Below are 20,903 nucleotides of genomic sequence, written 5' to 3'. Positions count from 1 at the left end.
TATTGGTACTTTGACTGGGTCACCAAGTTTCAGCTTGAGATCTACCACCTTGAATGACATATGTTTCCAATGTTTAAAGAAAACCACAGAGAAAGTTTTCATATTTACATTATTTTCTGTGATCCCTTTCTAGTACCAACCTCGCCCTACGCGACAGTTTCTGGTGAAGTGGCGTGGCATGTCCTACTGGCATTGCGATTGGGTCACCGAGCTTCAGCTCGAGATCTACCATCCCGCCATGTTCCGTAACTACTTCCGTAAAAACGACATGGACGAACCACCGCCGCTAGAGGACGGCGGGGAGGAACCCAACGACTCGACGCAGGACCCTGACAACGACCTGGAGAAACGTTTCTACCGCTACGGGATCCGGCCGGAGTGGCTCACGATTCACCGCATCATCAACCACAGGTGTGTAAATGGTTATGTGTTGGGGAGTGGGGTAAGTGTTAGGTTAGGGTTAGGGTGCAGGAAGAGGTTAGGGCTAGCATTACAGTTAGGTTAGGGTAATGCTACAGGTTCTACTGCCACGGGATCCGCCCAGAGTGGCTCACGATTCACCGCATCATCAATCACAGGTTTGTGAAGGGTTATGTGTTGGGATGTGGGTTAAGGGTTAGGTTAGGGATAGGGTGCAGGAAGAGGTTTAATGAGGGTTCAGGCTAGGGCTAGCGTAACAGTTAGGTTAGGGTAATGCTGCAGGTTCTAACGCTACGGGATCCGGCGGGAGTGGCTCACGATTCACCGCATCATCAACCACAGGTTGGTAAATTTCAGCATTGCATGTCTCTATTTGAACTGGCAGAATGGCTAAGCTGAGTGGAGTGTTCACCTTGCATTCGGTAGGTCATGAGTTCCCCGGCCGAGTCATGGCATGTTTTCTCTGCTTAGCACTAAGCATATAGAAAAAAAAATTGAACAGCCTCCTACTTTAGTGATTGCATAAAGTTGTGTGGCATAAGGGCTTCGAATTGGAGATGAGTACTGTCATATTCATTATGAATAGTGCAAGACTTAACAGAAACTTGTCATTGTCTTCACAGAAAACGGTTTCGTACAACAGATCAAAGTAAAAATTTCCAGGAACAGCACGGTTGCTATTTGTTACTAGTTACTACGATCAAGCTTCTGTCAAATGTTGGATTCTGGAAAAACCCGGCTGTGTTCTTGCATTCACTTTTTCATTCATTTCTTCTGTCCTTTTCTAGGAGCCGGTTTGGCGTTGACAGTTTCCTGGTGAAATGGCGGGACCTTCCTTACGACCAGTCCACCTGGGAGACAGAGGAGGTCCCCGTTACCGACTTCCAGTCGCACATCAAGTCCTACTGGGACCACAGGTAAAAAACACCTGCAGTACTGGGGGATGTCGCTAGGGGAGCACATGCTCACACACAAACATACACACAAACCAATTTCCAGTCGCACATCAAGTCCTACTGGGACCATAGGTAAAATCACCTGCAGTACTGAGGGAAGTTGCTAGGGGGGCACATGCTCACACACACACACTTCCAACAATACATCAAGTCCTCCTGGGACCACAGGTAAAAACACCTGCAATACCGGGGGATGTTGCAATGGGAGCACATACATACACTCACACATGTAAACACACATACAAACACATGTTCACTTGTTCTCACACACATGCAAGCACTCACCAAGTGGTCTTGCAGAGAAACTTTTCTACATAGCACAGATACAAATCTGATGTTTATGAGTTGTGTTTAGTTGTGGTATCATCACCATAGTCATATCTATGTGACTGTACATTAAATCTTCTTACTGTGTTGTGATCAAAATGCCAAGATATTATTAAAGACAGGTTTTAAAGGATCAAAAGTTGAAGAAGTCGTTGGCCTTTGTGATTTTGGGTTTTGTTTTTCAGAAAAAAGTGTCTGAAGGCTCGGCGGTAGGTTGCACTGTGTTCTCTGGGTGCGAACTATCAGCTACACCTTCCCTCCTTAAACCCTCTTCAAGACTTGTTCAAGAATTCATTTCATTTATTTCCAAATATATGCTTATAACTTTCTTGTCCAGAACTCCGAATGGCAATCGTTTTCACTTTGGAATTGGCCAATTTGGCCTTGTTAAGTTGGAAGGTATTTGACTTGGGCAAAAAATGTCCAAATTATGATTTTTCTTGTTTCAAAACATACTGAATGCAACTTTTTCTGGCTGGCAACATTGCTGAGGAAAAAGTTCCAAAGTTATATGATAGCCAGTGAAACAAGTACTATGATTGTTATGGCTTACAATAGCAAGGAATTTGCACCAGTTGTGAGCCCAAACCTGATCTTTGTCTTTTCTGTATTTTGTCTGTTTTCTTGTGTGATCTGAGGGTTGATGTGTTTTCTGCTTGTGTGAGATATCAACAATAAACACGCACTAACCTCCCCTCCTATAGAGTGGTACATGCCAAACATGTACTGCCTCTTGATTGTGAGTGGAAGCCTGGTTGACTGGTCCACTCTGAAAATAGGGAGGTACAGGCAACTGAATAATAGGGACTTTTTACTTGGTAATGTTATTAGATTTGAATTTGTTTGATTGTGTGAACTAACTTTCCTTGATAGTGACATACTCTCTATCCAGTTTGTTTACTTCAGGAATTCTGAATAAATTTTTCTCTGTATCAGCATCAAAAATACAATATCTGTGGATGTCAACATGTAACACTTTTGTTAGCAAAGTCTTAAGAAAACACGGAAGACGTTTCCAAGTGTCTCACCCTGCCTAACATCTTCCATATCCACTTACCTTCCAGAGAGTCAATAATTGGCCCTGAGCCCAAGAGTAAGAAAGGAGGAAAGGACAAGAAGGACAAGAAAGGAAAAGTGAAGAAGGGCAAGGAGGCCAAGGAAAAGGAGGGCGCCGAGAAGGACTCGCCGTTGCCAACTATTGATGTAAGTGAAATGTTTTTTTTCCGTAATGTGACAGTTATCTGTCCTCCTGTGTGATCTAAGGGTTGATGTGTTATGTGCTTCCAGGGCTCGAAATACTGGGTGCATGTGCACCTGTGTACACCCAAAATTGGAGCTGTGCACCTAATTTTTGACTGGTTGCACTGGTGCACCTAGGTATTTTTGTACTCTATAGGGTAACGGTTCTTTTGTACACTAGCATACAGAATATTTTTGAAATGTAAGTATCGGAAAAAGCAATATAACCTTTTGTTGTACTTAATATGATGTATGGCTTGGTTGAAATTTGAAATCTGGATAGAATTATATATATTGTATACAGATTGAAGTTCTTACGAGAGGCAGTAGCATCAAACTTATGTTTTGCTGTCATTCAACTTTGTTTTATGTGGTGCACCCAGTTTCTGTGCACCTAATTTTTTGGGTTGGGTTCACAAGTGCACCCATTTCCAAAGAAGAATTTCTAGCCCTGGCTTCTGTGAGATATCAACAACAAGAATTAGCCTCCTCTCCTATAAAGTGGTACATACCAAACATGTACTGCCCTTTTGATTGTGAGTGATTTCCTTAACTCACTTTCTTAAGATTTCAGAAACATCAAAGTCTCCAATGAAAGCTGATTTATGAGTACAATGTTTTTCTAAATTTTGTCTAACTGGAATACTTCACAAAATATGTCAGTGTCTTTGTTTCAAGGCATCCTCAATTGAGGTGAAGCATGGTGCTTTTTCAAGTAGCTTGTGGAAGTGCAATGAGGCTTCGCCACGGCTCGCGTTTTTGGCCAAGCACACCGGGTCACCCCTACTCTTCTCGATAAGTGTGTTGGGTTCTTTTACGTGCAGAGGTTTGACGCTTGAGGCAAATGCCTGAAGCTCCCTTATACACGGGGCCGCCGGCTTTACGTCACCATCCGAAATGACGAATGCAATCCCTTACAACATGTCCGAGCTTGACCCCTAGGATCAAATCCGTCTTATCGTGTCTACTTTTGCCCCCCGCAGCCCTCTAAGAAGTTTGACAAGCAGCCTGAGTACATCGACGACACGGGCGGGAAACTACACGAGTACCAGCTGGAGGGGCTAAACTGGCTCCGCTTCAGCTGGAGTCAGGGCACGGACACCATCCTAGCTGACGAGATGGGCCTCGGGAAGACCATTCAGACCATTACCTTTCTTAACTCACTCTTCCAAGAGGTAAGACTACTTCAGAAACATCTTAAGATTTAAGAAAGTTGGAGTCAGGGCACAGACACCATCCTAGCCGACGAGATGGGCCTCGGGAAGACCATTCAGACCATTACCTTTCTTAACTCACTCTTCCAAGAGGTAAGACAGCGTTAGAAAACATCTTTGGACTTAAGAAACATGTAAGAAAGTTGGAGTCAGGGGACGGACACCATCCTAGCCGACGAGATGGGCCTCGGGAAGACCATTCAGACCATTACCTTTCTCAACTCACTCTTCCAAGAGGTAAGACATTGTTAGAAAACATCTTAGGACTTAAGAAACATCTTAAGAAAGTAAGATGCTTGTAAGAAAGTTAGAGCAAGGGGACAGACACCATCCTAGCCGACAAGATGGGCCTAGGGAAGAACATTCAGAACATCTGTTTTTTTAACGCATCGTTTCTGATCAGCGCCCCCCCCTCTCCACCATCATCAACTGGGAGTGCTGTTATTGACCTTATAATAACTAGTTAATTATTTGGTCATTAACTTGTTAATTTCTTGGTTATTGATAAACCTTCCCAGGGCCACAGCAAGGGACCGTTTCTGATCAGCGCTCCCCTCTCCACCATCATCAACTGGGAGCGTGAGTTTGAGTTCTGGGCGCCGGACATGTACGTGGTGACCTACTGCGGGGACAAGGACAGCCGCAGCGTGATCCGCGAGCACGAGTTCTGTTTTGATGACGACGCGGTGAAGGGAGGGAAGAAGGCTCAGAAGATGAAGGTATTTTTTTTAATTTTTTTTTTTAATGCAAATTGCAACAGGCAATACATGACCACCCAGGCAGCAGTAGCTGATTTTGGGCGTCTAACACAGCACATACAACTACAGTGTTGAAAACTACGCATATATACAAATAAGGTCCCTAACGTACACACAATGATTTGATAATAATTATAATAATAATAATAAAAAGGAGGTTTGTTTTTTTAACGATCTCGCTCAATGCAAGGCCGTAAGAGGCCACTCTCGGCATTGAACTAATGTGGCATAGGTGAGAGACAGCGGTGTGTGTTTGTTTTGAAGGTTTGTACATGTAGGTTGTATTCGGGGGGAAAGCAGTGGGCTGGGAGGGAATTCCAGAGTTTTGCAGTTCATGGAAAAAAGGCTTACTGTAGAATGACTTAGAGGCTGGTAGTTGTACAGTATAGTGGTGTGAATCAGAGGAATAGAAAGTTTTTTTGTTTTTGCCCTGCAGAAAGACAGCCTGGTGAAGTTCCACGTCCTGCTGACTTCCTACGAGCTGATTTCCATCGACACGGCGACGCTTCAGTCCATCAACTGGTCTGTGCTGGTCGTGGATGAAGCACACAGACTCAAGAACAACCAGTCTAAGGTAAACAAACAAACACATGTTACACCCCAACCAATCAAACCACGTGAATCGTATTGAAACTCAGATTCGTATCAGCCATGACCCGACAAATCGCTTTCTAACTTGCGTTAATGACTACATCTGACCAAACAAACTCGCCAGTGAGATGGTGGAAGGTGTCAGCTTCAGAAAGACGTTTTCAGATTGACAATTTCGAGCCCTGAATGGTCAATCCCAAGTCAATATAAACCAAACTTTTTGCATCCTTCCATCTTTAGCTTTGTATAAACACTTGTATGAAGACTTGTTTTTTCCTTTTCAGTTTTTCCGAATCTTAAACAACTACAAGATCGCCTACAAGCTCCTTCTGACGGGAACTCCCCTGCAGAACAACCTGGAGGAACTCTTCCATCTCCTCAACTTCCTGTCTCCTCAGAGATTCAAGTAAGTATTTCTTAACCTTCTCCCTGCTGCCTAACTCTGTAACCAATAAGGAATCGGGTGTCAAACGGTGCTACTTCAGCGTGCTAAAGGTTAGCTTAAAAACAGACTAACTTTCTTCGGACTACGTGTTGTATCTCCCTTTTCAATTTTTTTTTGATGGACATTTCAGTCATGTCTAAGAGGCTGCGGGTAACTGGCGTTTAAGAAAGTAGCCAACTTGGTAATTGTTGATCGGGGCGTCTTGGCTTCAGACACTGTTATCCAATCAGATAATCTGTTACATATTATTTGGATAGGGAAGACCAATCAGATGGCCTGATACATTATTTTTGATAAATGTTGTATGCCTTGTCTTTCAGTAACTGTTATCCAATCAAATAATTCGTTACACATTGGTTGGATAGGGAGAACCAATCAGATGGCATATTACAATTCATTTGATGAATATTCTATGTCTTGACCTTCAGTAACCTTCAGGAGTTTCTTGAGGAGTTCCAAGACATGTCGAAGGACGAGAAGATCTCCAAGCTCCACGACATGCTGGGGCCGCATCTCCTGAGACGTCTTAAGGCCGATGTTCTTAAAGGAATCCCGGCCAAGAGTGAGTTCATCGTCCGAGTGGAGCTGGCCCCCTTGCAGAAGTAAGAAAATAGTTTTTTGGTAACACCACAGGGGCGGAGCCCTTTCCTACACTCCAGGGACTGGCTGCCATAATCTCCAAGCAGACTAAGTCACATTCCTCGGGGCAGGCCCCTAGATGCCAACACCTAGTTCTCTTAGTCAGGAGAATTGGGAACATCCTAGTCCTGTCACTTTATGCATAAATTTAAGTGATAACAGTGGACCATGTCAGACTTTGATCTGTCGGTTACCATGGTGTTCGAGGCTGTGATGACTGATTTTCATGGTGGCTGAGAATTTTTAGCTCCTATCGGTACTTTTTGCAAATCCGTCTCCTGGCCTAGAGGTGAACTGCCACAAACTCTGGGGCGAAGGCTGTAAGGCCAGTGTCCAAAGAGATTGGTTGTTCAAACTCAAGGAACGTTCTTTCCTTGCATTCTTGTTAAACTGAATTCAATATTCTCTTTTCTTCTGTCCAAGGAAATATTACAAGTGGATTCTGACGCGTAACTTCGAGGCGCTGAACACGAAGGGCAGCGGGCACCACGTCTCACTGCTCAACGTCATGATGGACCTGAAGAAGTGCTGCAACCACCCGTACCTGTTCCCGACTGCTGCCATGGTAATGGCTCACAAACAAACAAACAAATGAATAAACATGAGGGGCATTTACATTATGGGCCAAAGTTTTGGTGGGCTATTTTCGCTCAAATATATCAAAAGATATTTCCGGACATTATAAAACGAACTTAATGAAATCTTTTTTTTTACTGTTTATTCACAATAATGAACTTAAGAAGAGAGAGACATTTTGGTTGTCAATTCCATTTTTCGAAGTTCCTTTGCTGTTCCACTGCGCTGAATTTTTTAATCTTACACAATTCTGTTGTTTTTGTTACCAGGAAGCGCCACGCCTTAGCAACCACGCCTACGAGGGGAGTGGCCTGAAGAAGAACTGCGGGAAGCTGATGGTTCTCGGCAGGATGTTGAAGAAGCTGCAGGCACAGGGTCATCGGGTGCTCATCTTCTCACAGGTCAGTGGGTCAAGGGTCAGAGGTAATGTAGGGTCATTGGGGCTAATCTTCTCACAGGCCAGTGGGTCAAGGGTCAGAGGTAATGTAGGGCCATTGGGGGGTTATCTTCTCACAGGCCAGTGGGTCATGGGTCAGAGGTAATGTAGGGTCATTGGGGGCTCATCTTCTCACAGGTCAGTGGGTCAAGGGTCAGAGGTAATGTAGGGTCATTGGGGGCTAATCTTCTCACAGGTCAGTGGATCATGGGTCAGAGGTAATGTAGGGTCACTGGGGGCTCATCTTCTCAGGTCAGCGGGTTAAGGGTCAAAGGACATGTGGGGTCATCGGGTGCTCATCTTCTCACAGGTGAGGGGGTTAAAGGTCAGGTTATTTGGGGCAATTGGGTGCTCATCTCACAGGTCAGCACCTGCTCATCTTTAGAGGGTCATGAGCACACAAGAAATTATGCGTCATTAGATGCTGAACAAAATCAAGGTTTAAGGCAGCAGCATTGTTCTTGCAAAACGTGACGTGGTCTTGAATGGAGAGGAAAATATGATGATGGATATCCTGGTTGACGTTTGTTGTTACCATGGTTACAGATGACGAAGATGCTGGATATCCTGGAGGATTTCTGTGAGGCGGAGGGGTATAAGTACGAGCGCATCGACGGCGGAGTCACCGGCTCTCTACGCCAGGACGCCATTGATAGATTCAACGGTGAGACAATTTAAAGGGTCAGACGTTTCAGATAGCAGTTGGAAGAGTTGCATGAGGATAAGCAGTCCTTGTTTTTGTCTATTACAACTGTCTATTTACAGTAAATACAAAAAAAATATAAAAGATACTAAGTTAAATCCTGTTGCAAATTATACAATTCTTCTTGAACTGTTTAACCCCTCAGCTCCCGGGTCCCCCCATTTCGTGTTCCTGCTGTCGACCCGCGCGGGTGGCCTGGGGATTAACCTGGCCACGGCAGACACCGTGTTCATCTACGACTCGGACTGGAACCCGCACAACGACATCCAGGTGGGTCGAACAGAAAGAAAATGGTTTTAACGTAAAATGTTTTTACCATCTAAGCGCTCCCTTGGAAATCACTTACTCACTGACAGTTAACTGAAGGGACTACCCTTAAAAGCTATCAGTAAATATTTGAATAGATTAATAGAAGTTTGTACAAGGTGACAGAAAAAAAGATTGAAGATCTTTCCGTCAATGAGAATTGGGATGAAAAATTTCAAGCTAGCTACATATTGTGTAGTCAATAGAAGACTTTCAGAAAAAACACTTTGCCAGAAATTTCATTCTAGTTTTTTCTTAAACAATCTTAGTTTTTGTTCTAGAATGCAAAAATGTAAGTCAACCAATAGTAATATTTCATAAGGGATGTCTCTGTAAGTGAAAATGTGAGTGATTGACAAGGCATGTGATTAATGTAACTGTATTCTCCGTCTAACGCAGGCCTTCAGTCGAGCCCATCGTATTGGGCAGTGCAACAAGGTGATGATCTACCGCTTTGTTACCAGGGCTTCTGTGGAGGAGAGGATCACACAGGTAGGAACGATAAACCTTAGTCTTTATCTTCATAAAAAATTGCAACAATACGATACACACTGGAACACCAGGCAGACAAGCTGATGTTGCGGACCACTCAACATTACAATTACACTGAATACAACAATAATACACTAAGGCAATTCATAGCATGAAACAATATAAAACAATGCATTAAGTATTGAGTGCGCAATTTAGAGGTGTCTCAGCTGGAAGCTAGGGGGCGGTAAAACCTTAGAACACTGTAGTTTTATAGTGAACCTTGTTCAAATCGTGAGTTTCTAAGACAAGAACTATTTTGTGTATGTTGGTTCGAACGGAGAGTTAGAGAAGCAATATCTGAGAGAATGTACAATCCGGCCCTCAACAGGAAAGGAGGTCTATGCATCAAACTTTCAGGCACTTGGGACAACGCGTTACACACAATCACAGATATTTTACACAAATATCTGTATCTTTCCAGGTTGCCAAGAAGATGATGTTGACCCATCTTGTGGGCTCAAAGTCCACCTCCATCCTATGATTGATGATTAATTGATTGATTGATTGATTTGCAGGTTGCCAAGAAGAAGATGATGTTGACCCATCTTGTGGTGCGCCCCGGGCTGGGCTCCAAGTCCACCTCCATGTCCAAACAGGAGCTGGACGACATCCTGCGCTTCGGAACAGAAGAACTCTTCAAGGACGAACCCATTCAGGAAGGTCGGTTTGCTACATCATGTTAGGAATCCTATAATTGTACCGTGCGTAGCACAGTGGTTAGCGATCTTGCCTCTGGAACTAGAAGCCCCGGGTTCGATCCCGGCTGAGTCGCTCACCCGACATGCAGGCTACTGAAGAGGGTCGCAGTCCTTAGGACGGGACGTTAAGCCGTGGTCCACTGTTCATTGTACTCGTCAAAAAGAGCTAGGGGAATTTCCCCGGTACAATGAAGCTGTGAATACTGTACATAGTGTCTGTCTTCTCTGTCAAGACTAGTGGAAGAATAGCTCTTCAGTGAGCTAAACTGGAGCGAGATCACATTCCTTTCCTTTATCTTGGACACGAAAAGGTTTTACAGAAATGTGCTGATTCTCCTTTACAGGATCCTGCTTTGGCAGTTTCCTCTTATTGTCGCTCTCTTCCTCTATCAACAGCCTCTTGCAAATTCCTGAAATACTGGGTGCATTTTTGACTGGCTACATATTTGTGTTGGGTAATGTTTGATAAAATACTGTAATTGTGCAGACGTATACAACATATTCTTGACATTGAAGTGTCAAGAAAGGTATTGTTGTATTATTTATGTAGAAATGAGAAGTTAGCAATAGAATTCCGACTGATTTGTTTATAAGGTGTGTAACCAAAACGTTTTGTGTGACCTATTCCCAAAATTGAATATCAAGCCCTGTATCATCCATACCCTTCAGGAGAAGATGTAGAGGAGGGTACAATACAAACAAACAAATAAAACAACTGTCCCTTTTTGATGCAACATATAATGATCAACCATCAACAACACTCTTCCTCATACTCTATCCCCCTCTACCATAACCTTGGCTTCTCATTGGTGCAAAATGTAATGATTGATCTATTCCCCTTTCAGGAGAGGATGGAGACGAAGGTACCGCCATCCACTATGACGAGTCGGCCATCAACTCGCTGCTGGACCGCAGTCAGGAGGGACTCATCGAGAAGGAGTCTGAGCTCAACGAGTACCTGTCCTCCTTCAAGGTCGCGGCCTACGTCATGAAGGACCAGAATGAAGAGGTCAGTGTCAAGGGTCATAGTGCAACATCACAGGTCAAAGTTCAGTCATGGCATAGATGCGTCATTGCAAAAGGTGAAAGAGTTTGTGTCTTCCTTGAAGGTCATTCAAGCTGAATGAAGAGGTCAATATCATAGGTCATAGTTCAACATCATGGTTTAAAGTTCAGTTATGGCTCAGAAAGACCAGAATGAAAACTGTGTTGAAGGTCCTTCATTGTAAGAGTGCTTGTGCCTCCTAAAAGTTTCTTACGCATAGAGTTCTGTCAGACATCAGAGTCCAACCATGTCATAGGTCAGTTGTTTGGGAAACAAAGCTTTTACTCAACCCTTTCTCTCCTTCCCTCCATCAGGAAGAGATAGAGCGAGAGGTGATAAAGGATGAGGTGGAGCAGTGCGACCCAGACTACTGGGAGAAACTTCTGCGCCACCACTACGAGCAGCAGCAGGAGGACTTGGCCCGCACGCTCGGCAAGGGCAAGCGCATCCGCAAGCAGGTCAACTACAACGACGCCGCGCAGGAGGAGGAATCCGGTAAACGTAATTAAAACTAATCAGAGAACTGATTACTTTTAAAATAGATTTACAGGTAAATGCAGAAATGTTCGCGGGGTTTTTATGTTCACGGTTTTCGCGGAGACCGTTTCACCGCGAACATAAAACCACCGCAAACATTTCTGTCCAATACTGTAGCAGTATACTTAAGCACTGCCGTGAACTTAAAAACACTGCAAACACTTCATTTTCCCCTTAGCGCGAAATAAAAACACGCAGACTTAAACGCATTTACAGAACACTTGTCATCAGACCAGGCTTTTATCTAGGCATGCGTCCATGGGTCATTTGGACGCCTGATACTGAAATAACAAGGAATTGGGCGCCCTCTTTTTCAGCTTGACGCACAGAGGACCCGTCTATAAATCCTAGCTAAAAGCCTGCTTCAGACCCATTCACAGTCACTGATGAAAGAGAGTGGATGCCATCTAGAACGTCTGCCTGTTTAAAGAAGTTGTTTGGTTTCTTCTTTAGTATAATGTTATGTTCTGACTGAATGATCTAACCTTCATTTATGTAACACCTCTTGATAAGATTCGTAGGTAGTTTACTCAGGTTGATAGCTCAATAATTACAAAGTTCTTATTTCACAACCCAAATCTGAACATGTATCTGTATATAATATATAGCCGGTATAACCGCCATTCGGCTTAACACACAGCTTCAGTGCAGACACGAATAACTTAAAATAGTCCATTTTGCAGAAGGTAGAGATTGGGAGTGAAATATGCTGTATTTGCTTGCAAATGTTGACCTTCAACCTTTTCTGTGCAGCGTGGCAGGGCGACCTGTCGGACTACCAGTCAGACTATTCCATCGGGTCAGAAGAGGGGACAGATGATGAAGACTTTGAGGATAAATCGGAAGGTAAATTTACCGTAAATTCATTTATTTTTGCAAGGACTCAATTTTGCGGTAAGAGGGGGAAGAAGGTTTGGGTGGTGATGTAAGTTTGAGGTTGAAAATGTACTTAAGTATTCAATATTCATAGGACAGCTTAACAGGTTAATATTTGATTTCTGAAATAACGTAAATATTTGATTTCTGAAATAACATAAGATGTATATGTAAACCAGACATTTCCCAGACAATAAATAGATAAATTTCAATGGTGACGGGTCTGACAAATCTGCGTAAAAGTGACCAGAAGAGCAAACCGGAGGTAGAGTAGGATAGATTCAAAGCTACAGATGTCAGTGTATCTTCCATGTGTAGTTGACGACTTGATTGTTTATTTGCTTGTTTTGCAACGCCGTTCAATTGTTTATTTATTGTGTTTGCAGCACGTCGAGTGGGAAAGCGAAACTATCCGACCAAAGAGTCCGACAAGCTGCCCCCTCTACTGGCCAGGGTTGGAGGTCAAATCGAGGTAAATCGTATTTTCACACCTGCAATACTGTGAACAATCAGTAGGTAGCGCTGTGCCCGGTTTGACTTTCTTAATGCATTCATGTTCATCCACTATATTTCATACTTTTTTTTATATACTGAATTGCCAGACCTCAACAACGTGAACATAAAAAAAGCCACTATATTTTGATACTTAAGGTTGTGGAGCCATCTTTGCTGGCTGGACACTTACCCGGTCCTGTCACGTGACGATGGCTCCCAAAACTAGCTCTGTTACTGTCCAATTTCAGTTTTACATTGCCCGTCAACATAAGACCTTCCTGAATGCCACGATTCGTTATACGGTCTCAGACCACGATTTTGTTGACAGTGTAAGGCCTAAATTCCTACGAGTGTTGTTGTGTTTGCATGTCCTTGGGTTCAATGCCCATCAGCGTAACGCCGTGATGCGTTATGGTCTCACACCACAGTTTTGTTGACACTGTTAGTGTGTTAAACATTGACCTTGCCCTTCCAGGTCCTCGGGTTCAGTGCCCGTCAGCGTAAGGCCTTCCTGAATGCCGTGATGCGTTATGGTCTCACACCACAGTTTTGTCGTGTTTACAGGTCCTCGGGTTCAATGCCCGTCAGCGTAAGGCCGTAATGCGTTACGGTCTCACACCACAGTTTTGTTGTGTTCACAGGTCCTCGGGTTCAATGCCCGTCAGCGTAAGGCCTTCCTGAACGCCGTGATGCGTTACGGCATGCCTCCCCAGGACGCGTTCAACTCTCAGTGGCTCGTCAGGGACCTGCGCGGCAAGTCTGAGAAGAACTTCAGGTCAGCAACCTGTTATTGTGTGTGTGTATGTGTGTGAGCATGTGTGTTGTGTTCAGGGACCTGCGCGGCAAGTCTGAGAAGAACTTCAGGTCAGCAGCCTGTTATTGTGTGTGTGTATGTGTGTGTGTGTGAGCACGCGTGTGTTCAGGGACCTGCGCGGAAAGTCTGAGAAGAACTTCAGGTCAGCAGGTTGTTAGTGTGTGTGTGTGTATGTATGTGTGTGTGTGTCTGTGAGAGAGAGCATGTGTGTGTTCAGGGACCTACGCGGCAAGTCTGAGAAGAACTTCAGGTCAGCAGCCTGTTATTTATGTACCATGTCAGACCTGTTTTTTTGTTGTTAGTTCACCTCAAAGGAGTGAGATGCTGTTTTTTTTATCGTGCATGTGTTGCTATCATTAGATATGTTAAAAAAAAAAGTTAAAGTCCTCCCCGCACCAGACGGTGCATAAGGCGACACCCATCTCCGTTTCGGTAGCCCTGGGCCACACAACTTTATCACTACAGCGGGGGGCTAGTCCACTGGTAGTGGTGCGTGTTTAACTACCAGATATGTACACAACGCAAAATGAAATGATGCTTTTGGTGTGTGTGTCAGTGTGTAGGAGTGTATGTGGTGATTGTGTGTGTGTGTGTGTGTGTGGATGTGTGTGTGTGTGTTGTATGTGTGTGTGTGTGCGTGTATGTGGTTTGTGTGTGCGTGTATGTCTGTTGATGCATCCGCAGTTGACTTTGGTTACCTTTAGGCCTGCAAGGGGTGAAGTCTGCCATCTCTGATTGCCTTCTTCGTGCCTTGCGTATCGTTATTCCTTTCCTCAGGGCGTACGTGTCCCTGTTCATGCCTGACGTATCGTTATTCCCCTCCGCAGGGCGTACGTGTCCCTGTTCATGCCTTACGTATCGTTATTCCCCTCCGCAGGGCGTACGTGTCCCTGTTCATGCCTGACGTATCGTTATTCCCCTCCGCAGGGCGTACGTGTCCCTGTTCATGCCTTACGTATCGTTATTCCCCTCCGCAGGGCGTACGTGTCCCTGTTCATGCCTGACGTATCGTTATTCCTCTCCGCAGGGCGTACGTGTCCCTGTTCATGCCTGACGTATCGTTATTCCTCTCCGCAGGGCGTACGTGTCCCTGTTCATGCGTGACGTATCGTTATTCCTCTCCGCAGGGCGTACGTGTCCCTGTTCATGCCTGACGTATCGTTATTCCTCTCCGCAGGGCGTACGTGTCCCTGTTCATGCCTTACGTATCGTTGTTCCTTTCTGCAGGGCGTACGTGTCCCTGTTCATGCCTTACGTATCGTTATTCCCCTCCGCAGGGCGTACGTGTCCCTGTTCATGCCTTACGTATCGTTATTCCCCTCCGCAGGGCGTACATGTCCCTGCTCATGCCTGACGTATCGTTATTCCCCTCCGCAGGGCGTACGTGTCCCTGTTCATGCCTTACGTATCGTTATTCCCCTCCGCAGGGCGTACGTGTCCCTGCTCATGCCTGACGTATCGTTATTCCCCTCCGCAGGGCGTACGTGTCCCTGTTCATGCCTTACGTATCGTTATTCCCCTCCGCAGGGCGTACGTGTCCCTGTTCATGCCTTACGTATCGTTGTTCCTTTCTGCAGGGCGTACGTGTCCCTGTTCATGCCTTACGTATCGTTATTCCCCTCCGCAGGGCGTACGTGTCCCTGCTCATGCCTGACGTATCGTTATTCCCCTCCGCAGGGCGTACGTGTCCCTGTTCATGCCTTACGTATCGTTATTTCTCTCTGCAGGGCGTCCGTGTCCCTGTTCATGCGTCACCTGTGCTCGTGCCTTACGTATCGTTATTCCATTCTGCAGGGCGTACGTGTCCCTGCTCATGCCTGACGTATCGTTATTCCCCTCCGCAGGGCGTACGTGTCCCTGTTCATGCCTTACGTATCGTTATTTCTCTCTGCAGGGCGTCCGTGTCCCTGTTCATGCGTCACCTGTGCTCGTGCCTTACGTATCGTTATTCCCCTCCGCAGGGCGTACATGTCCCTGTTCATGCCTTACGTATCGTTATTCCCCTCCGCAGGGCGTACATGTCCCTGCTCATGCCTGACGTATCGTTATTCCCCTCCGCAGGGCGTACGTGTCCCTGTTCATGCCTTACGTATCGTTATTCCCCTCCGCAGGGCGTACGTGTCCCTGTTCATGCCTTACGTATCGTTATTTCTCTCCGCAGGGCGTACGTGTCCCTGTTCATGCGTCACCTGTGCGAGCCGGGCGCCGACAACGCCGAGACGTTTGCGGACGGCGTGCCGAGGGAGGGGCTGTCCCGCCAGCACGTGCTGACCCGCATCGGGGTCATGAGCCTTATTAGGAAGAAGGTGGGTCAAAGGTCAAAGGGTCATAGTGGATCAAAGGGCATCTCGTCAGGGTCATTAGCCTGACTAGGACAGTCAACACTTTTGAAAATTGCCAGGAAGAATGTGACAGTGCATGTAATAAATTAATTCATAATACCTTTCTTGCCAAATGTATTTAAGCTACAGACTGTAGCCCAGGGATTTGCTAAAGAAGCTTCCAAAACTTGTCTCATTTTAGTCAGCATTTCGAGGTAAAATGATAGATTTCCATAATTGCAAGCACACTCCAAACTCTTGCACTGCGGTAAAGTTGATAAAAGTTTACCATGGGATTTCACTAACTTGCTGTATATTGAATTTTTCCAATGATATAAGGTAATATGTATATCCTTTTTTAAGCAAAACATTCCCAATAATTTTCCCCAGACGAAGGAGTTTGAGCACATCAACGGGAAATACAGTATGCCTGAGCTGTTCACCAACAACGAGGCGCTAGCGGCGATCATCCCGTCCCTGGCTGGTGCATCTGCGTCTGCAACCGCTACACCGAGCGCCGTCAGCACTCCGGGAGAGGCGACGCCGAAATCCCAGCCGGGCTCGGAGGAACCTTCTCGCGCTGCAACCCCACAGGTAACACCTTTGAAAAGACACCAAGTTTGGAAGGCTAACCTTTTTCAGCCCAAATATCTATAACTCACATGACTTTGACTTCGAAAAACACCTTTCACAAGTTAGATATTTCTGTAACTGCATAAGACAAACATAAGTCTACCATGAAGAAAGCATGCTCTTTCAAATGACACTTACATGTAAAACGTCGTTTACATCAATGAATGAGTTACAGCATAGGGCTTTCAACATGCTCTGAATAAAATGAACATTCGTAGGTTTAACATTTTGTTTAATCAAGCATTTATGACCCTTACAGTAGCTGCTAGTATTTTTGCCCACAAATTGTTATTGGGATTCTGTATTAAATGTTTCTACAATTATATTAAGGCCAGCATTGTATATTGAATAAATACATTTCACACTTTGTACACCATCAGGTTGAGTCATCAGACACCAAAGAAGCAAAGCCAGCATCTGCTGAGGAGCCTGCAAAGGAAGAAGAGCCCAGCAAAGAAAAAACAGAAGAAACAGCAGAGAAAAAAGACGGAGAGACGGAAGAAAAGAAGGAGGAAAAGAAGGAAGCTGAAGCCACACCTAGCGACGAGAAGCCTGCAGCAACCGAAGAGGCAAAACCTCCAGAGGAAAAGGAACCTGAGAAACAAGAAAAGGTAAGTTTTTGAAAATAAAAGATTGAAATAAGAGTGATGTTTGAAAAACATTCTGGCGACTTATGCTCGAACAAAACTATCAAGCATTGGGCCGACGTGTTAAGAAAAATTTTTTGTTTGGAGGATTGAAGAAGAAATTAGATTATTCGGGTGTTTTCCAATAAGGGATTCAGTAGCTAAGATTCTCAACAGCAACAAAGAATCCCTGCTCCATAAAATGTTTTAAACTTCAACCTGCAGGAGGAGCCCTTCACCTCAGAAGTGAAAGTGATAGATTTATTAATTGATTGATTGATATCCCCAGCAGGAGGAGCCGTCGACGTCTGAAGTGAAGCCGGAGGAGAAAGCTGAGCCCATGGAGACGGACGCAGACTCCACCACCAAGGAGGAGAAACCGGAGGCAGAGAAGGTGGGACATGAAACAAAAGCTTGTTGTATCAATCTTAGTAGCGCTCCAATACTTTCTCAATCTTTCTCACTAAATATTTTCAATCTCAACTGTGAGGGCATCCTCACTAGAATAGCTTTAAACAGCATGCACAGCTAGATGTAGGACTAGCAGCGTGACACAAATGCTCAATGACCTGCAGTAGCCCCTTCTCTCTGAAAGGAGGAGGAACGCCCGCCTCACCTTTCTCTATAAACTAGTCAATAACTACATTAATATAAACACAGACAATCTTCTGAAACCAGCCCAGGGGCGCACCCGCGGTAGCCACACTCTAAAATTCCGAACAATCAACGCTAAAACAGACTCATTTAAATATTCTTTTTTCCCTCGCACCATACCAGAGTGGAATGCCCTGCCTGGCGCGGTTGTTACGACTCCCACCGTTGAGTCTTTCCGTGCCAGGCTGGAGGCCTGCCCGCCTTAGCCCGGGACCTCCTCCCCCCCTACTTTGCCCCTTGCGGGGTTATCTGGGGGCCTAATAAGTTGAAGAAGTTGAAATAATAATAAACAGGCTGGGTTACAGGAGAAGAAGAGAGACAGCTAGATGTGCAAAGGTTAGATGTGACAGGTTGTTCGGTGTAATAAAACCAGCTGCTGTTGCGCAGTGTGCCTGTGAAGCTGGCTTGTTAAGCCAAATGTCATTTATACCGGCTTCTGTATATAGATACACTTGTTAACTTGCATTTTATTAGGGTCCGCAATGCTAAGCTGTGATCCACTCTTCATTGCATCTGACAAAAAGAACGGGGTCTTGGCTATCACAGTTGATTTGAACTGAGGAGAATATCGGTAGCTAAAACCAGACCAGGTGTCTTTCAGCTATCAATAATCCCAATTTAGGGAAGTGAAAAATTTGATACACCTAATTCTGTAAAGGGAAATTCTATAAAATATGTTTTCTTTTTTTTTATCCATAACCATAGGAGGAAAGTAAGGAAGCCAAGGAGGAAGGAAAGGAGGAGGCGGTTGCCATGGAGACAGATGAGAAGAAGGAGGCAGCTGAAGGGGAGGAGAAGAAGGAAGAGACTAAGGAGGAGGAGAAAGAGAAGGAGACCACTGAGAAGAAAGGTGAAATAAGACTCAAAAGATCTTAATGCTATCCTAAGATTTGATTTTAAAAGTGTCAATAAATAAGTCTACAGGATCTCATAATTATTTGGCAACTTATGAATTAAAGTATTTTTTATTAAAAGGAAGGTTGTATAAAAACTTAAGGCAAATACTTTCTTTCCTTTCACGTTTGATAATTTATGAACAATTGAGAAAAGGGGATAATATGAAGTAATGGGTTTGATCATTGAAAAGTACATTTGTAAGTTATTGAAGCAACTAGGCCATTCGACACCCTACACCCCGACGCCACACTTTCCTTACTGTCCTTACTTCTGATTACAGAGGTTCCAGCTGACTCCACAGAAGAGCCGGAGAAGAAGCCCAAATCCGCCGAGCCCTCAGAGAAACCCAAGGAAGAAGAACAGAAGGAGGAGAAGCGAGGGTTCAAGTTCAACATCGCGGACGGCGGGTTCACGGAGCTGCATACGCTCTGGCAGAACGAGCAGCGAGCGCTACAGCCGACCCGCGAAAACGCCATCTGGCACCGCAAGCACGACTACTGGCTGCTGGCTGGCATCGTCCGGTATCCTTAGTTACGCAGGTTAACAAATGTTGTTAATCATGATTTCATGATCTTATGGCACTGGTTAGGGTTAGGGTTAGGAATAGAACAAGCAGGCATCATCCGGTATTCTTGGTTATGTAATGATCCCATCATCTGTTTAGGTATAGTTAGAACTAGAGATACGGCAAGGGTTAATGTTGGGGTTAGGGATACCCCAACCGCGAGAACGCCATCTGGCACCGCAAGCACGACTACTGGCTGCTGGCTGGCATCGTCCGGTGTCCTTGGTTACGCTGTTTGGCTTGGTAAATGTCATTTAGTAGTTGTGTGTAGCACTAGTAGTATCCAATAGTTGTAAATGGCGTGCTGTCTGCTAGGTGGTGCGCCTTCACAGTTGTTCGTAGCCTCCGGAAGCAAAAGCATACCTCATCTCCACTTCCGGAGCATATCCCAGAACTCCTCACTTTAAGTTGACTGCTCTGGCAGGAGAACGCCAACGCACAGTCTCTCAACATATATTGGAATAGAATTGAGCAACCGTCGTTTTTAAGTATCTAAGGAGACGTAAGTCTCACCTAGTGTAATTAACTTCGCGTAGGTCGTTTTTTGGTGAAGATTCCATCAGCGGGAAACGCACTGGGAGAAAGAAATCTCCCTTGAGAACTGCTGCAATGATCCTGGCACAGGGGTGGGCAGCAGTTGGCTTTACACCCGCTTCGCACTAGTGGCTGTGACCCCTGAGCAACCAAACATTTGACGGGTCGCTCAGCAAATTTCATTGATGAAGAATGTCCTTGGTAAATGGCACATAGATATCATTTCAGCATTTCATTATCAGTATAAATGCTTTGGTTTTCATTAAAAAAATTGTGTCTGACTGGGTTAGCATTCCTTGCATGTACAGTTTCAAACTAGTGTGGATTCTAAGCCCCTATGTGTTTGGAAATCTGATACATTATGTCGCTACATTTGTTGGTCCTTGACCAGTTGGTAGCCATGGTTACGGGCGCTGGCAGGACATCCAGAACGACATCGCCTACGCCATGATCAACGAACCCTTCAAGGGCGACATGGGCAAGGGCAACTACCTGGAGATCAAGAACAAGTTCCTGGCGCGCCGCTTCAAGGTAGGGGGCGCTCTTCAGCTTTTTGTTTATCAAGACGGGTTTTTCTAGAAAAATTACACAAGAGGGAGTATACACACAGGCGAGGGAGCGAATTCTATGTATTTATGGAAGAATCGATCGCTGAGGGAATGCTGTATGCTGGGGATTAAGCTAAAATCTGAATTCAACAAGGGGGCGCTGGGCTGAAACAAGAGGGTGCAGCGCCCCTCTTTCCTGGTTTAGATGAACCCCTGCAAGATATCCTACCTTGTACGGTGTAATAATACAAAAGGCAAAACAAGTGTATCAAAATCCGGTCAGAACTGTACTAGTGACCACCACTGCACAAGGGACCACCTGGCCATTGTGGCCATTATTTTCCCACAGACCCAAGCATTAACAATCCAGTCTACTTCCATTCCATTGAGTGGTGCTATTGATACAAATTAGACTTTATATGTGGTTATATAATATGTAGGAGTCGGGGCCTTTGATGATATTAAGTTGAAAATACTTTGTTGTTTTTAGCTCCTGATTAGCTTACTTGTCAACTG

At 44.9% G+C, this 20,903-nt stretch overlaps 1 protein-coding gene across 1 annotated transcript in view; it reads left to right on the top strand.

The window, feature by feature from the left end:
• LOC136443702 (chromodomain-helicase-DNA-binding protein 4-like) overlaps nucleotides 1-20,903 on the top strand; it is a 38,084-nt gene that overhangs the window by 8,108 nt on the left and 9,073 nt on the right. Inside the window, exons 13-38 of the mRNA XM_066441051.1 lie at nucleotides 134-411; nucleotides 1,209-1,337; nucleotides 2,768-2,906; nucleotides 3,926-4,117; nucleotides 4,675-4,875; nucleotides 5,351-5,488; nucleotides 5,790-5,911; nucleotides 6,379-6,552; nucleotides 7,013-7,154; nucleotides 7,435-7,566; nucleotides 8,148-8,265; nucleotides 8,450-8,574; nucleotides 9,010-9,102; nucleotides 9,660-9,804; nucleotides 10,688-10,851; nucleotides 11,202-11,388; nucleotides 12,178-12,270; nucleotides 12,687-12,772; nucleotides 13,437-13,570; nucleotides 15,771-15,915; nucleotides 16,321-16,524; nucleotides 16,944-17,174; nucleotides 17,479-17,583; nucleotides 18,549-18,693; nucleotides 19,021-19,261; nucleotides 20,238-20,370. Of these exons, the coding sequence (XP_066297148.1) occupies nucleotides 134-411; nucleotides 1,209-1,337; nucleotides 2,768-2,906; nucleotides 3,926-4,117; nucleotides 4,675-4,875; nucleotides 5,351-5,488; nucleotides 5,790-5,911; nucleotides 6,379-6,552; nucleotides 7,013-7,154; nucleotides 7,435-7,566; nucleotides 8,148-8,265; nucleotides 8,450-8,574; nucleotides 9,010-9,102; nucleotides 9,660-9,804; nucleotides 10,688-10,851; nucleotides 11,202-11,388; nucleotides 12,178-12,270; nucleotides 12,687-12,772; nucleotides 13,437-13,570; nucleotides 15,771-15,915; nucleotides 16,321-16,524; nucleotides 16,944-17,174; nucleotides 17,479-17,583; nucleotides 18,549-18,693; nucleotides 19,021-19,261; nucleotides 20,238-20,370 (3,996 nt within the window). The remainder of the gene's footprint in view (nucleotides 1-133; nucleotides 412-1,208; nucleotides 1,338-2,767; nucleotides 2,907-3,925; nucleotides 4,118-4,674; nucleotides 4,876-5,350; nucleotides 5,489-5,789; nucleotides 5,912-6,378; nucleotides 6,553-7,012; nucleotides 7,155-7,434; nucleotides 7,567-8,147; nucleotides 8,266-8,449; nucleotides 8,575-9,009; nucleotides 9,103-9,659; nucleotides 9,805-10,687; nucleotides 10,852-11,201; nucleotides 11,389-12,177; nucleotides 12,271-12,686; nucleotides 12,773-13,436; nucleotides 13,571-15,770; nucleotides 15,916-16,320; nucleotides 16,525-16,943; nucleotides 17,175-17,478; nucleotides 17,584-18,548; nucleotides 18,694-19,020; nucleotides 19,262-20,237; nucleotides 20,371-20,903) is intronic.

This window comes from Branchiostoma lanceolatum, chromosome 10 (assembly GCF_035083965.1).
Source record: "Branchiostoma lanceolatum isolate klBraLanc5 chromosome 10, klBraLanc5.hap2, whole genome shotgun sequence".
NCBI lineage: Eukaryota > Metazoa > Chordata > Leptocardii > Amphioxiformes > Branchiostomatidae > Branchiostoma > Branchiostoma lanceolatum.
This window is presented reverse-complemented; position numbering and strand designations above follow the sequence as displayed.